This window comes from Geotrypetes seraphini, chromosome 10 (genome assembly GCF_902459505.1).
Source record: "Geotrypetes seraphini chromosome 10, aGeoSer1.1, whole genome shotgun sequence".
NCBI classification, from domain to species: domain Eukaryota; kingdom Metazoa; phylum Chordata; class Amphibia; order Gymnophiona; family Dermophiidae; genus Geotrypetes; species Geotrypetes seraphini.
In genome coordinates, this window is record NC_047093.1 from 10,307,604 (window position 1) to 10,324,979 (window position 17,376).

Here is a 17,376-nt window from a genome sequence, read left to right on the forward strand (position 1 = left end):
AATCGTAGACACTGCAGTGAGCACTAGAACATCAATAAGCCCATTGTAAAACTAAACAGCCAGATTAATACAGATCGATCCTGCATGGTCAATGCTAACAAAAAGCATGTCTTTTTCATACACACAGAACACAGACACACCCTCACCCAGTAAGGAATAAGTAATCACAAAATAAAAATATGTAAATAAAAATGAAACTGAACGGCCAAGAAGCCAGACTCTGCATACAATGCAACACCACAACGGTGATACAAGTCCCCTCATACTGTGCAAAATATAAATAGAAAGATATTAGATGGAAATTTAAAAAAAAAAAAAAACAAAACCCAAAAAAACTGGTAAATGCCAATCAACACTTACAAATTAACAAATAAAAATAAAACAAAAATGGAAAATAAGATAATACCATTTTATTGGACTAATACAATTTTCAATTAGCTTTCAGAGGCCAAAACCTCCTTCCTCAGTACAGTATCCTGTTCTGACCTGGGGAAGGGTGTTTTGCTCTCTGTAAGTTTATCAAAAATATATTAAAATTAATCCAGTAAAAAGATCACCTTATTTCCATTTTCTATTTATAGATGTTTATCAACACAGCTACAATACTACTTTATCTTAAAGAAAATTTACTTTTTTCTACCTTTATCATCTCTAGTTTCTGTTTTCTTCATCTTCTCTTCACTTTCTCCCTTCCATCCAGCATCTGCTATCTTTCTCTGCCCCTTCCATCCACTGTCCACCCTCTCACCCTTCCATCTACTGTCTGCCTTTTATCTCCCTTCCATCCAACATCTGTCCTCTCCCCCTTCCATTCGCTGTCTACCCTCTCTCTCTCCTTTCCATCCTGTGTCTGCCCTCTACCCCTTCCATATGGCATCTGTCCTTTTTCTATGCCTCTTCCATAAACTGTCTGTCCTCTCCCCCTTCCATCCAGCACCTTCTCTCATTTTTACATGAAAATACACACACACACACATTTTCTCCTTTCCTTTCCTTCCTTCTTTCCCTCCATGTACACAGACATATTAGGGACTTAGGTGGTGAGGGTTGAAAATTCTTAATACCTGACTAAGGGCTGGATTCAAAAAGCAAACTGATCGTGTACCGATCGGTTTGCGATCACTTTGCGACCCTATTCCCATTCACTAACCTTACTCCCAATCCGATTCCTGCCCAATCCGATCTGCGCATGTAAATGAGGGGGAATTGCATGCAAATATAGGAAGGAAGCGATTCACAAAAGAAAACTTCAGGAACACCGACTGGGCTGGCCGATCATAAGAAGTGACTGCTGGGAACCAGTGGCTCACCTCCTTTCCGACTGTCCTGCTCTCTACTCTGCCTGAAATCCCAGCTCTCTGCCGCTCTTCCTCTCTTCCGCCATGCTACCCTGCTCTCTTTTCCCCTTGCCTGTCTTTAGTGCTTATTGGGCAAGCTGACATGTCCTCTCTGCTCCCCCTGGCTCTGCCGCCTTCCCTGCAGTGCGAGCCCGCGGGTTTAAAGCAGGGCTGCAAGAGCAGGGCTTGGAAGGGGAGAGCAGGAGAGTCGGTGCGCGTCAAGTAAAAGTTAAAAAATAAAAAGTCGCGGCTGGTCGGGTCTAGACGCATGCGCGGACCTTCTACAGATGGTCTGCGCATGCATCGGGATCGCAGACCTGCGATCCGTGCCGGCAGATGGGGGCGTTCCTCTGATCGCTCCCATCTGCATATTAGAGTTTAGGGAATTCATCGCACCAATCGGGCAGGTTCGTGAATCTAGCCCATAGTTTTGTTTTTTTTAATCTCCACTCCAGTCACACATAAGAACATAAGAATTGTCGCTGCTGATTCAGACCAGTGGTCCATCGTGCCCAGCAGTCCGCTCCCGCGGTGACCCTTAGATCAAAGCCCAGTGCCCTAAGTCTAGCCTCACCTGCGTACGTTCTGTTTCAGCAGGAACTTGTCTAACTTTGTCTTGAATCTCTGGAGGGTGTTTTCCCCTATAAGAGCCTCCGGAAGAGCGTTCCAGTTTTCTCTGGGTGAAGAAGAACTTCCTTACATTTGTACTGAATCTATCTCTCGTTCTCTCTACCTTGGGAGAGGGTGAACAACCTGTCTTTATCTACTAAGTCTATTCCCTTCGGGAATATCTATTTTTAAATCAGCTCTACATGACCATCTAGTGAAAGTTATATTCAGCCCCTTTGCAGGGAAATGTTTTCATAATGTCAGGTCTGGTAGCTAACTCCCAAAGTCAAATCAAGTTTCCAAGCTAATAACTGTGTGATTATACTGGCTAAAGGACTATTTGCATTAGAAATAAGATGTTATGCGGAGATCTAATTACATTATGTAAATGTTTCAGGTGCCTTTCTTTCTTGAAGCAGCCAGACAGCAAAAAAGGAACTTAAGGGACAACAGATTTCACTTTTAAAGAAAGGGACTGTGTTTATTTTTTTTAAATGTATTTACCTTTTTCTTACTTTGACTTTCTTTAATTCATTCTATTTTTTCACTTGTTTTCTCCTTTGTATTATTATTATTATCCTATTTACCTGCATTCATGCTGAAATGTTGTCTTTAGCCATAAGGGCTCATTTTTCAAATGTTACACCTATAGGTTTGATGGTTTAGGATAATCTTACTTATCTCACCAGTTTCATGTTTACATACATGTTTAGCAATGTTATTGTATACAAGTGTGATATTTGATATACAGCTAATTTCTATGTACCTTGTTATATTCTCAAAAATTTCAATAAAAATACCTTGACTTAAAAAAAAAAAAAATGTATAACCCACTTTATCTACAATTCTGGTTTTAAAAGCATTTCCCTGTAACTTCATCGAGGGTCCCCTAGTCTTGGTCATTTTTGATGAAGTAAAAAATTCCTTCCCAATGCACAGAAGGGAATGATGGTCCATAATGCCAAAACATTTTCCACCATAGAAACATAGAAACATAGAAGATGACGGCAGAAAAGGGCTACAGCCCATCAAGTCTGCCCACTCTGCTTACCCACCCCCTGTCTATGCCCTAATGACCCTCGTAGGGATCCCACATGGGTATCCCATTTATTCTTAAAGTCTGGCACGCTGTCTGCCTCGATCACCTGCGCTGGAAGCTTGTTCCAATGATCAACCACTCTCTCTGTGAAGAAATACTTTCTGGTGTCTGCAGCAGCCACTCTCTCCTCCTCTCCCTATTGGCTAAGGCTCTTAACATTTGCATCTCCTCTTCCCATAGGCTAAGGCTCTTTACACCTGCATTGTGATGTCATAGAACTTTCTGATTATAGAAACATAGAAACATGATGGCAGATAAAGGCCAAATGACCCATCATAGAAACATAGAAACATAGAAGATGACGGCAGAAAAGGGCTCCAGCCCATCAAGTCTGCCCACTCTGCTTACCCACCCCCTGTCTATGCCCTAATGACCCAATTTCCTTATCTTGACCCTCGTAGGGATCCCACATGGGTATCCCATTTATTCTTCAAGTCTGGCACGCTGTCTGCCTCGATCACCTGCACTGGAAGCTTGTTCCAATGATCAACCACTCTCTCTGTGAAGAAATACTTTCTGGTGTCTGCAGCAGCCACTCTCTCCTCCTCTCCCTATTGGCTAAGGCTCTTAACATTTGCATCTCCTCTTCCTATAGGCTAAGGCTCTTTACACCTGCATTGTGATGTCATAGAACTTTCTGATTATAGAAACATGATGGCAAATAAAGGCCAAATGACCCATCATAGAAACATAGAAACATAGAAGATGACGGCAGAAAAGGGCTACAGCCCATCAAGTCTGCCCACTCTGCTTACCCACCCCCTGTCTATGCTCTAATGACCCTCGTAGGGATCCCACATGGGTATCCCATTTATTCTTAAAGTCTGGCACGCTGTCTGCCTCGATCACCTGCGCTGGAAGCTTGTTCCAATGATCAACCTCTCTCTGTGAAGAAATACTTTCTGGTGTCTGCAACAGCCACTCTCTCCTCCTCTCCCTATTGGCTAAGGCTCTTAACATTTGCATCTCCTCTTCCTATAGGCTAAGGCTCTTTACACCTGCATTGTGATGTCATAGAACTTTCTGATTATAGAAACATGATGGCAAATAAAGGCCAAATGACCCATCATAGAAACATAGAAACATAGAAGATGACGGCAGAAAAGGGCTACAGCCCATCAAGTCTGCCCACTCTGCTTACCCACCCCCTGTCTATGCTCTAATGACCCTCGTAGGGATCCCACATGGGTATCCCATTTATTCTTAAAGTCTGGCACGCTGTCTGCCTCGATCACCTGCGCTGGAAGCTTGTTCCAATGATCAACCTCTCTCTGTGAAGAAATACTTTCTGGTGTCTGCAGCAGCCACTCTCTCCTCCTCTCCCTATTGGCTAAGGCTCTTAACATTTGCATCTCCTCTTCCTATAGGCTAAGGCTCTTTACACCTGCATTGTGATGTCATAGAACTTTCTGATTATAGAAACATGATGGCAAATAAAGGCCAAATGACCCATCATAGAAACATAGAAACATAGAAGATGACGGCAGAAAAGGGCTACAGCCCATCAAGTCTGCCCACTCTGCTTACCCACCCCCTGTCTATGCCCTAATGACCCAATTTCCTTATCTTGACCCTCGTAGGGATCCCACATGGGTATCCCATTTATTCTTAACGTCTGGCACGCTGTCTGCCTCGATCACCTGCACTGGAAGCTTGTTCCAATGATCAACCACTCTCTCTGGGAAGAAATACTTTCTGGTGTCTGCAGCAGCCACTCTCTCCTCCTCTCCCTATTGGCTAAGGCTCTTAACATTTGCATCTCCTCTTCCTATAGGCTAAGGCTCTTTACACCTGCATTGTGATGTCATAGAACTTTCTGATTATAGAAACATGATGGCAAATAAAGGCCAAATGACCCATCATAGAAACATAGAAACATAGAAGATGACGGCAGAAAAGGGCTACAGCCCATCAAGTCTGCCCACTCTGCTTACCCACCCCCTGTCTATGCCCTAATGACCCTCGTAGGGATCCCACATGGGTATCCCATTTATTCTTAAAGTCTGGCACGCTGTCTGCCTCGATCACCTGCGCTGGAAGCTTGTTCCAATGATCAACCTCTCTCTGTGAAGAAATACTTTCTGGTGTCGCCATGAAATTTTCCGCCCTTGAGTTTGAGCGGGTGCCCTCTTGTGGCCGAGGGTCCCTTGAGAAAGAAAATAGCATCTTCCACTTCGACACGTCCCAGATCAGGGGCAGTGTAGAAGGAGAAGATTTTGTGACTTAAACTCTGGATTTTGTCTTCTTTTGCAAACAGAAGGAAACCCGTGCAACTTTATTTATTTATTTATTCAGTTTTCTATCCCGTTCTCCCAGGGCAGCTCAGAATGGTTTACATGAATTTATTCAGGCACTCAAGCATTTTTCCCTGTCTCTTTGGGCTCACAATCTATCTAATGTACCTGGGGCAATGGGGGGATTAAGTGACTTGCCCAAGGTCACAAGGAGCAGCGGGGGTTTGAACCCACAACCCCAGGGTTCTGAGGCTGTAGCTTTAACCATTGCACTGAGTGGCACAGTGGTTGGAGGAGTGTGTGGTGCAGTGGTTAAAGCTACAGTCTCAGCACCCTGAGGTTGTGGGTTCAAACCCACACTGCTCCTTGTGACCTTGGGCAAGTCACTTAATCCCCCCATTGCCCCAGGTGCATTAGATAGATTGTGAGCCCACCAGGACAGATAGGGAAACATGCTTGAGTACCTGATTGTAAAACCGCTTAGATAATCTTGATAGGTGGTATATAAAAATCTAATAAACTTGATATGTGAGTCCAAGCAAAACCAAAAGAGCTTATTTCTCTCTGCTTAAATATGAGCCTTTCAAAAAAAATTAAGAGAACAAACAATTTTTGAAAGGCTTATATTTAAAAGCGCAGAAGAACAGCGCCGATGTATGCTCGCACTTCCGGGTTTCCCTGGACATGTACACTAGGGGGCGCTGGCTGCAATATGCTCGTGCACATGTGCCAGGCACGTTCCTCCCCCGGCTTTCACACAAATTAACAGAGCGTATTATTTGCATATCATTTACTTAGGGCTTTGTTGAGGTATTTTTCTGTGCTGTTGCGCTACGGGGGATTTGGGTCGTGGGCTTTAGTGCCTGGCTTTGAGCATTGGCCCCTGAATTACCCCAGAAACATCGACAGATAGTCAGAGGATGATTGGGTCAGTTGGGGACCTCTAAGTTGAACAACCATGTAAGGACATGAGAACAATATCCATTTGCTGATTTGTTACTGATTTGCAGCCTTGCCCTCCCCCCCTCCTACCCCCCCGGGTGTTAATGATGACTATTGAAGAGTCGAGGCCGGTTTGTTAGCGTGTGCTGTCAGTACACTGAATTCTGCATGGCTGCTTCAATCATGCTTTTTTTTCTTTCTATCTGTTTCCCTCCTGCCGCGATTCCTCATTTTGGTATTCAAGTCTCGTTCTAGCGAGCTTCAGTATGGGAAAGATTCTCTATCTTCTGACTGAGGACTGATCAATGGTGCCTCTGTTACCCAGCTCCTGCACCGAGAGGGAGCAGGGGGAACCTCAAGTGTCGCAGGCTGGCAAAAAGAGCTGTAGCAATGCTGAGCCAAGCCATCCATGGTTCGAGAGGAAAGAGCTCCTCAGAAAGCCTGCCAGTCGAAAAGTCATACGTCCAAAGCTTGCACACAGATCTGAGCCCCCTGGCGCATAGCAATATTCTACCACTAATCCATTTCACAAGAAACAAACTGCCCTGGAAATTCAATGTGGTAACCCTAATGGTTTAAACTGGGAAGTGAAGAAAAATGGGGGGGGGGGGTTTAGCTCACATTTTCTGTGTACAAGTACAAAATTCCGCTTAGTATCCACATGGACACCCGAAGAAAAGGGAGACAAAATGATTCGGCAAAGAATTTCAGAGGGAGAAATGGAATATGAACCCCACCCTTCCTGGTTTGCCCATTTCTCCTGCATGTTTTTTCATATCATTTTAAGCTATATGTCAGGGTTAAGATTTGTCAGATGTTTTTTTTAACTGTGTCAAGCATTTTGTAGGAGTGATTAATAACAGTAAATACTAATTAGAAGCTTTTGAAACCCCACAAGTTCTTCAGCTTGAGCTGCTGTTTTGGGATAATTTGAGAGGAACTGGGATGTTCCTTGGATATTCCCAGCCCTGCACGTCTGGTTTCCCCTTTGATTTCCCCAGTGCAGCAGAGACCTCCAGGGTAGAATAATTCAGCCAAGTGTCCAGACCTGGCATTTCTAAGTTCAGATTCCAGCAAGGCTGACTCAGCATTTCATTCTTCTAAAATCTAAAAATAAACAACAATAAATAACAGCAGGCACTTTTAGAAGAGGTTTATATGGAAAAATAGGAAAAACCTTTCCTTTCTAAATTGCTCTCTATGCTGCGCAACCATGAAATTCACTTTCAAAATCTAGCTGCACTCTGGAAGCTAAGCAAGAGTGCTCAAAATAGCTTTTCAAGAAGGCAATTTCTTAACATTGAGATATGTTAGAGGCATATAAAATACTGCCTGGAATGGGTAGATGTGAATCACTTGTTTATTCTTTCCAAAAATGCAAGGACTAGGGGGCTTGCATTGAAGCTAGGAGTAGTAAATTTAAAACAAACTGGGGAAAATGTTTCTTCACTCAGTGTGTAAGCTCTGGAATTTGTTGCTGAGAATGTGGTAAAAACAGTTAGCTTTGCAGGGTTTAAAAAAGGTTTGGCTAATTTCCTAAATGAAAAGTTCATAAGATGGATTTGGAAAAATCCACTATTTAGTTCTAGGATAAATAGCATAAAATCTGCCTTCTTCTTTTGGGATCTTGCCAAGTACTTATGACCTGGATTGGCCACTGTTGAAACAGGATACTGGGCTTGATGGACCTTCAGCCTATTCCATTATGGCAGTGCTAATATTGTTATTTTATTTACTGCTGTCTGAAAATAAGTAGTCCTGGGTCAGGCTGGATGAGAAAATAATGTGCCTCATTTTGATCATAAGATGCAGACATGAACCCCTACAGATACCTTGGCCTTTGAAAACTAGACCAAAAGACTGCAGGAAAAATGACCACCCGATGATGCAGAAATATGGGCCTTTTTTAAAATGGCCCTCTTAAAGTGCTAGGTTTGTAGCTTTTCGTTGAAAATTAGCTAGTGTAAAGTGTGCCTAGACCCATTCTATCATTTCCTTTACCATAATCTCCCCAACCCTGTAATGTCCTATCTAAATTAGATTGTAAGCTCTTCTGAGCAGGGACTATCGTATGTTAAAATGGCAGATACCTAGACCCACTGTATCATTTCCTGTACCATAATCTCCCCAACCCTGTAATGTCCTGTCTAAATTAGATTGTAAGCTCTTCTGAGCAGGGACTGTCTATTGTATGTTAAAATGTCAGATACCTAAACCTATTATATCATTTCCTCTACCATAATCTCCCCAACCCTGTAATGTTCTGTCTAAATTAGATTGTAAGCTCTTCTGAGCAGAGACTGTCTATTGTATGTTAAAATGTACAGCGTTACGTACGCCTTTTAAGCGCTATAGATATAATAAATAGTAGTAATAATTGCATGTGGTTTGCAGCCTTCTCTGTGCAGGCGGTCAAGTAAAGTGCCAGACGAAGGTCATACTCTCACTTCGTACTGGAATCAGCTGCCTCCGAACATCAGATCCCTTAATGGACTTTTGAGCTTCGGGAAAGCAATAAAAACCTACCTCTTTACCTAACTTCTTAGGACAAGCTGGCGTTCAGACGGTTACACCCAAACCACTGAATTCCTAAAAGATGTCCAGCTGACTCCCTCCCTGTGCAGGCTTCAGGCTCCAAGTGTCTGCTAATACAGAACTATGGAACTATAAGCTCCCCATGGTACCCTGTTGCCTTAGTCTTCTAAAAAAGCGTGGAATAAACCTAGAGGATCTCTAATGAGAAAACGAAGGATGTAAATTAAAGAACTATGGCCGGTACTGGACATACTTGCACGGTCCGTGTCCCATATGTGATGATTTGGTGTAGGACTGGGCTGGGGAGGGCATCGATGGGAACTCCACTGACTTGGAACATGAGGATGTTACTGGCCAGACTTTACGGTAGATATCCTGCAAACAGGATGGTTGGATAGGCTGGAGTGAGCTTGGACAATAACTTCAGGATTTGGAAGTGGAACCTATTACAACACCAGATGGACTTTAGTCTGTGGCCCAGAAATATCAAAGAAGAGACAAGTTAATTTCCCGCAGAGGAGAAAATCCTGCATTCACCGTGGGCCTCATCTGGGGCAGCCTCCTTGGAGCGGCTGGGGCACGGGCAGTGTGTCTGGGAGGGAATGCATGGATTAGAGAGCTGCACGGGAACGGGGACGACGGGAATCCCGCGGGACCCGCGGGTTCCCCCTTTGGGTCACGGGGATCCCGTGGGGACGCCACTAGGGTCGCGGGGATCCCGTGGGGACGCCCCCTAGGGTCGCGGGGATCCCGTGGGGACGCCTCCGAGGGTCGCGAGGTTCCTGCGGGGCTGGATGTACTCAGTCGCGCGGCTCTTCTCTCTACCTTCTCTGCTTGCAGCACAGAGCCGAACGGAAGTCTTCCCGACGTCAGCGCTGACGTCGGAGGGGAGGGAGGGCTTAAAGCTTAAAGCCCTCCCTCCCTCCGACGTCAGCGCTGACGTCGGGAAGACTTCCGTTCGGCTCTGTGCTGCAAGCAGAGAAGGTAGAGAGAAGAGCCGCGCGACTGAGTCGGGAAGACTTCCGTTTGGCTCTGTGCTGCAGGCAGTGCAGGTAAGGAGGAGAGTAGCCTCGCGGTTCGAATGGCTACCAAGGGACGGGGCGGTCCGCCCCGCCACACCCCGCCCCGGTTGCAGCACAGCCGGCCAGGTCCCCTTACTTTTGTGGCACTTCCCCGACCGACCGACAACAGCCCCGGTCCGACAATCCTCCCTGCCCTGTAGCCGCGAATCTAAATTATCTTCTTACAGCAGCTGTAATAAGGTAATTTAGATTCGCAGTTAAGGGCAGGGAGGTTTGTCGGACCGGGGCTGTTGTCAGTCGGTCGGGGAAGTGCCACAAAAGTAAGGGGACCTGGCCGGCTGTGCTGCACCGCACCCGGGGCGGTAGAGAAGGAGGGGGGGAGAAGGACGCTGAAAGCACTTGAAGACAGAGGAGGGAGAAGGACGCTGAAAGCACATGGGGGAATACAAAGGGGTGGAGAAGGACGCTGAAAGCACATGGGGGAATACAAAGGGGTGGAGAAGGACGCTGAAAGGCCATGGGAAGGGCGGGGGGAAGGACTCTGAAAGCACTTGTGGAAGACAGAGGGGGGAGAAGGATGCTGAAAGCACATGGGGAAGACAAAGGGGTGGAGAAGGATGCTGAAAGGACATGGGGAAGATAAAGGTGTGGAGAAGGACGCTGAAAGGCCATGGGAAGGGCGGGGGGGGGAAGGACTCTGAAAGCACTTGTGGAAGACAGAGGGGGGAGAAGGATGCTGAAAGCACATGGGGAAGACAAAGGGGTGGAGAAGGACGCTGAAAGGACATGGGGAAGACGGGGGGGGGGGGTGGAGAAGGACGCTGAAAGGCCATGGGGAAGACAGAGAGGGAGAAGGACGCTGAAAGGACATGGGGAAGCAGAGGGGGGAGAAGGACACTGAAAGCACATGTGGAAGACAGAGGGGGGAGAAGGACGCTGACAGGAGATGGGGGGAGAAGGACGCTGAAAGGAAATGGGGAAGAGAGAGTAGGGAGAAGACGCTGGCAGGGAAGAAGACAGATGCCAGACTATGGGGGGAGCGGAGAGAAGAAGATGGGTGCCAGACCAATTTGGAAGGGGGAAGAAAGGGAGAGGCACAGTAACAGAGCAAATGGAAGATGCAGAAGGAAGAGAGACAGTGGATGGAAGGAATTGAATGAGAACATGAGGAAAGCAGAAACCAGGCAACAAAGGTAGGAAAAGAATTATATTTCTTTTTTTTTATTTTGCTTCAGGATAAAGTAGTATATTAGTTGTGTTGATAAAAATTTATAAACATTAGAGGCTCTGGTAGAAACCCATTTGCAAAGTATGTATTCTTCCCAATTAATATTTTCAAATTAATAAAGTCTTTTTGCTTATTTGTAAATGGTTTCTACCAGAGCCTTTAATTCAGTAGCATAATTAAATGAAATAACTATTTCTGAAGTTTATATGGACGGGCGGGGACGGAGGGGATACCTCGCGGGGACGGGTGGGGACGGAGGGGATTCCTCGCGGGGACGGGTGGGGACGGAGGGATTCCTCACGGGGACGGGTGGGGACGGGTGGGATTCCTCACGGGGACGGGTGGGGACGGGTGGGACTTTGGCGGGGACGGGTGGGGACGGGTGGGATTTCTGTCCCCGCGCAACTCTCTAGCATGGATGGGAGAACATCTCAGGGGAGGAGACATAGGCATCCTGGGACTGTCGGCCAAGTCTCTTCCCTGAAGAAGCCCTTTCTGGAAACATCAATCGCTCCTCCTAAACTTACTTGCTCCACTTCATCACTTCATCATGCTTCCATTCTTTTCTCTCCTCTCTTCTACCTTCCAAAGTATTTAGATCAATGCTGTCTTGTTAAAATGTTTATTTTATTTTTATTTTTCCTCTAACTCTACTTTTCACTTCTCTATTACCCTCCAGGTACTTTAGTTAGATTGTGAGCCTTCGGGACAGTAAGGGAACTTTTCAAGTATCTTTCTTATTTCTAATCTTAATGTATATTTTCTGTAAACCGCTTAGAACCTAACGGATGTAGCGGTATATAAGAAATAAATTACATTACATTAATTTAATCACGTATTTTTAATGGGAATATCTAATGGGCAGACTGGATGGACCGCTCAGGTCTTTATCTGCCGTCATTTACTATGTTACTATGTTACCTGGCAGAAACTCAAAGAATAGCAACATTCCAGAGCTGAGATTGTGATGTCATAATGCCTCATTCCACCAGTGCCTAAGAGCCAACCTCAGCAGTGATGTCACAATGGCTCGATTAGATGGTAACTTCAGCATTTGGAACCTAGGACAAGACCAGACTTTACAGTCTACGGCCCAGAAGTATCAAAGAAGATACACATTAATCTAATCATGTATTTTTTTAATGGGTATAACTTATGGGTAGACTGGATGGACCGTTCGGGCTTTTAGCTGCCGTCATTTACTGTGTCTTCTTTGCTGTTTTGTATGCTACCATGTAACCTGTTCTGGGCTCCTCAGGTAGGGCAGTATATAAATCGAATTAAATAACTAAAATGGCCCACATACTTTTGAGAATAAGTGCACTATTTTCCTCTCCCTATCTCTGTCCCTTCTTCAGGCACACACACAAGCTGATGTAATTTGGGGGGGAGGAGCCAGCAAGCTAAAAACCGTGCATAATCAAAACCGCGAATATGGAGGGAGAAGTGTTCATGAATAAATAAGTGCCCTGTTTGTCTTTCTTATTAATTTGGCCTTATTTATGTCTCTCTCTTTTCTGTAAGGTCTCCTCCACGGCCAAGTCCCGGCAGCCTCCATTACTCTGACGAAGATGTGACAAAGTACAATGACCTGATCCCAGCCGAGAGCAGTAGCCTCACGGAGAAGCCCTCGGAGGTCTCAGATTCTCAGGTGAGCTGGGGCAGAGGGAAAAGGGAGAGGCCCCACGGTGCAAGTTCTCCTGGGTAGAGCAGTCGTGGCACAAAAGAGTGCCCCCCTCCCTGGCAAGGTTCCTTTCAGGGCCAATTTTAGCCACAGGCAGAAGCTGGGGAGGTAGCTCCAAAGCCTGCCCAAAGGCTATGCCTCGTTCAGTTTGCAGCAGGCTTGGGGCCTCCTGGGTCATGGAATCCCAGGGGAATTGCTCATCCCTGGCTCCAGCCCGGGTTGCTTTGGGTGCCCCGCCCCCCAGTTCCACCCAACCCCACCCAAGTCACACCCCATCCAGCCCCTCCCCCCTCAACTTTTCTCATGCACAGATGCCCTCTCGAAGCGGTCCCGAGCTGGAAGCTTTCACAAAACCCGGACGGATGCCCGGACACGTCCTCTAAAAAGAGATGTCCGGGTAAATCCGGATGTCTAGTAGCCCTATGCCTGCCTTCTCTTTTAAGCTGCACTGTGACACCCTGGGCTCCTGCCCTGCTCTTGGATCAAGGACATGCTGATGTAAGATTGGCAGCATCTGCTTGTCAGCGACAGAGAAAAATTTCACTTTCTCAGAGATAAACTCGTAGGTGGGCCTGTTAACACCAGATCTACGAAGCTTCTGATGGTGAACAGTTAACCTTGGTGGCAACCAAAAGACCTTTCCAAATAAAGAACCCCAGCTGGACGGTAAATTTGCTGAGCACTTAATTAAACATGTCTGCCATTCAGCACAGCTTCGATTTTGGTTTGCTTTGCTTCTGTCAAGACTGCTTTCATTCTTCTACCTGTTACGTGGCGATGTTAGGGATTTTTGGGCGCAGTGGGTGAAGTGAAAAATAGCCTTAGGCCAAGGGCACCCCTAGGAGGAGATGCGCGCTCTGCCCACACACCTCATTCCTGTGGAGCTCCTTCCGTTATGTTAGTCCTGAGACCCATAATACAGCTCTGTCAATGCACCTCATTCCAGCCCTGCACACACCCCTGTTATTCAGCTCTGCCAATGCATCTCCTTCTGTGTAGCTCCCCCTGTTACTCTGAGACCCCTCACAAGAAACTCAGCAAGCTTACAGGGATTATAGGGCCAGTGTGTGACCCCCCAGAGGCTGTGCTTTCAACTCTTAACTCCCCCCTCACAGCTGTCAGATACCTAGATACCACTATAACCTCCCCAACCCTGTAATGTCCTGTCTAAATTAGATTGTAAGCTCTTCTGAGCAGGGACTATCTATCGTATGTTGAAATGTGAGATACCTAGACCCACTATATCATTTCCTCTACCATAATCTCCCCAACCCTGTAATATCCTGTCTAAATTAGATTGTAAGCTCTTCGGAACAGGGACTGTCTATCGTATGTTAAAACGGCAGATACCTAGACCCACTGTATCATTTCCTCTACCATAATTTCCCCAACCCTGAAATGTCCTGTCTAAATTAGATTGTAAGCTCTTCTGAGCAGGGACTGTCTATTGTTAAAATGTACAACGCTGCATACATCTTTTCAGTGCCCAGGAAGTGACATCAGAAGAAGAGCCAATGTGCAGCAAGAGGGGGCAGGGATGGAGCAAGTGGGGGGCAGGGAAGAGGATGGAGAGGGGCACCACTGCCCCAGGCGCCTCTCACTCTTGCCATGCCACTGCTCCCATGTGTTGGGGATCATTCTGCGTGTGTGACCCCTGGGTGATGAGGATTGCTTTAGGACCGGGGATAATTCATGTGTGCAGCTAATTAGCCTCAAGCTCCTTCTGTGCATCTGAATCCCAGGACTGAAGTTGACTCGGGGGCTGGGGATGGTTCTTGCATGTGAGTCATGGCACATCCTGAAGTCAACGGCTTGCTAGAGGCAACAGCAAAAGAGGCTTTTTTCCAATACCCTGTGATCCTCACATGCTTCATGTAACAGAAGGAAGCCATGTGACCTACCGAATATTTGCAATACTGTTGGGTGCCTAGGGGAGACTCGCTCACTGACACTTTATTGAGACAGACATGGGGGGTGAAGCCACTGCTTGCCCTGGGATTGGTAGCATGGATTGTTGCTACTCTTTGAGATTCTATATGGAATCTTGCTATTTAAGGATTCCGCATAGAATGTTGCTACTCTGGGATTCTATATGGAATCTTGCTATTCTTTGAGGATTCCGTATAGAATGTTGCTACTCTTTGGGATTCTATATGGAATCTTGCTATTTAAGGATTCCGCATAGAATGTTGCTACTCTTTGGGATTCTGTATGGAATCTTGCTATTTGAGGATTCCGCATAGAATGTTGCTACTCTTTGGGATTCTATATGGAATTTTGCTATTCTTTGAAGATTCCGCATAGAAAGTGCTACTCTTTAGGATTCTATATGGAATTTTGCTATTCTTTGAAGATTCCGCATAGAAAGTGCTACTCTTTAGGATTCTATATGGAATTTTGCTATTCTTTGAAGATTCCGCATAGAAAGTGCTACTCTTTAGGATTCTATATGGAATTTTGCTATTCTTTGAAGATTCCGCATAGAAAGTGCTACTCTTTAGGATTCTATATGGAATTTTGCTATTCTTTGAAGATTCCGCATAGAAAGTGCTACTCTTTAGGATTCTATATGGAATTTTGCTATTCTTTGAGGATTCCGCATAGAATGTTGCTACTCTTTGGGATTCTGTATGGAATCTTGCTATTTAAGGATTCCGCATAAAATGTTGCTACTCTTTGGGATTCTATATGGAATCTTGCTATTCTTTGAGGATTCCGCATAGAATATTGCTACTCTTTGGGATTCTATATGGAATCTTGCTATTTAAGGATTCCGCATAGAATGTTGCTACTCTTTGGGATTCTGTATGGAATCTTGCTATTTGAGGATTCCGCATAGAATGTTGCTACTCTTTGGGATTCTATATGGAATTTTGCTATTCTTTGAGGATTCCGCATAGAATGTTGCTACTCTTTGGGATTCTGTATGGAATCTTGCTATTTAAGGATTCCGCATAAAATGTTGCTACTCTTTGGGATTCTATATGGAATTTTGCTATTCTTTGAGGATTCCGCATAGAATATTGCTACTCTTTGGGATTCTATATGGAATCTTGCTATTTAAGGATTCCGCATAGAATGTTGCTACTCTGGAATTCTAAATGGAATCTTGCTATTCTTTGAGGATTCCGCATAGAATGTGCTACTCTTTGGGATTCTATATGGAATCTTGCTATTTAAGGATTCCTCATAGAATGTGCTACTCTTTGGGATTCTATATGGAATCTTGCTATTCTTTGAGGATTCTGCATAGAATGTGCTACTCTTTGGGATTCTATATGGAATCTTGCTATTTAAGGATTCCTCATAGAATGTGCTACTCTTTGGGATTCTATATGGAATCTTGCTATTCTTTGAAGATTCCGCATAGAATGTTGCAACTATTTCGGATTTTGCCAGGTACTTGTCATCTGCATTGACCACTGTGAAAACAGGATACTGGGATAGATGAACCATTGGTCTGACCCAGTCTGGCTGTTCTTATGTTCTTCCTCTGGACTTTGCACTGTTGATTATTTCAGGCCAGTGGTCCCTCTGGTCCTAGGGGCCTCCTGAACAGTCAGAGGAAGGAAGACTGAGATCTGAAGCCCTGGATCTTTCATCATCTTCACCTGCAGACTTTCCTCTTATCTTATCCTCCCATTCCAGTTTACTGTCGTTCTGTCATTGCCGGGACCGTCTTTGACCGGGAGACTCTGAATCCAGTCATTGAGTTTCAGCAGTGAAGACTTCCTCTTCCAGACTGAATCAATGTGTGGGAAACCTGATCCAGGAATCTCTGACATACATATTCCAGCTGGAACAGTAATACTCACCTTCCTCCAATTAAAAATGTTTCAGTAGCTGTACAGGTGTTCCTCTGTCTAAATCAGGGATCTCAAAGTCCCTCCTTGAGGGCCGCAATCCAGTCGGGATTTCAGGATTTCCCCAATGAATATGCATTGAAAGCAGTGCATGCACATAGATCTCATGCATATTCATTGGGGAAATCCTGAAAACCCAATTGGATTGCGGCCCTCAAGGAGGGACTTTGAGACCCCCTGGTCTAAATCCATGATAGTAAGAAAATTGAAGATTCCTTCACACTTGCTGAATCTTACTGATCTTTGAATAGTGATGCCATCACACGTGACACCATACAGCAGGGGTGCCAAAGTCCCTCCTGGAGGGCCGCAATCCAGTCAGGTTTTCAGGATTTCCCAATGAATGTGCATGAGATCTATTAGCATGCAATAATTGCAAGCAGTGCATGCAAATAGATCTCATGCATATTCATTGGGGAAATCCTGAAAACCCGACTGGAGTGCGGCCCTCGAGGAGGGACTTTGACACCCCTGCCATACAGAGTGTGTGTGATGATTTATACCACCCCCATTTGCCAAAAAGGATTAAAGCGGTTAACAATCCAATCCAATCAAAGTAATGAAAAGAACTGAATTTAAAAATAGGAAAAACAAAATAAACTAAGTATCATACATCTAACATACAAAATATTTAATACATTCTTTTTTTTAAAAAAAACCCTCTGAACTGTGCGGCCTGGCTTACGGACAATGCCGGTTCAGTGGAATTCAGACATGTTTTCTTTCCTGGTCTGTTCTGTGCGCAGTTCCTTTGGGAGAGGAGCAGAAGGGAGTGGCTTCATTCACTCTGCGCCTGTATCATGCAAAAAGAAAGACACAGAAT

The 17,376-nt window shown here is 45.2% G+C and overlaps 1 protein-coding gene across 5 annotated transcripts in view; it reads left to right on the top strand.

Moving 5' to 3' along the window:
- The window catches only part of SDK2 (sidekick cell adhesion molecule 2), a 635,450-nt gene that overhangs the window by 599,858 nt on the left and 18,216 nt on the right, over positions 1 to 17,376 (top strand). For 2 of the 5 annotated variants that reach the window (XM_033961162.1, XM_033961164.1), the window contains one exon: positions 12,531 to 12,657. The exons of 2 other annotated variants lie outside the window; for them this stretch is intronic. In XM_033961162.1, the coding sequence (XP_033817053.1) occupies positions 12,531 to 12,657 (127 nt within the window). Of the gene's footprint in view, positions 1 to 2,343; positions 2,630 to 12,530; positions 12,658 to 17,376 lie in introns of those variants that run through there. One more of the 5 variants, XM_033961165.1, reaches the window with a different exon arrangement.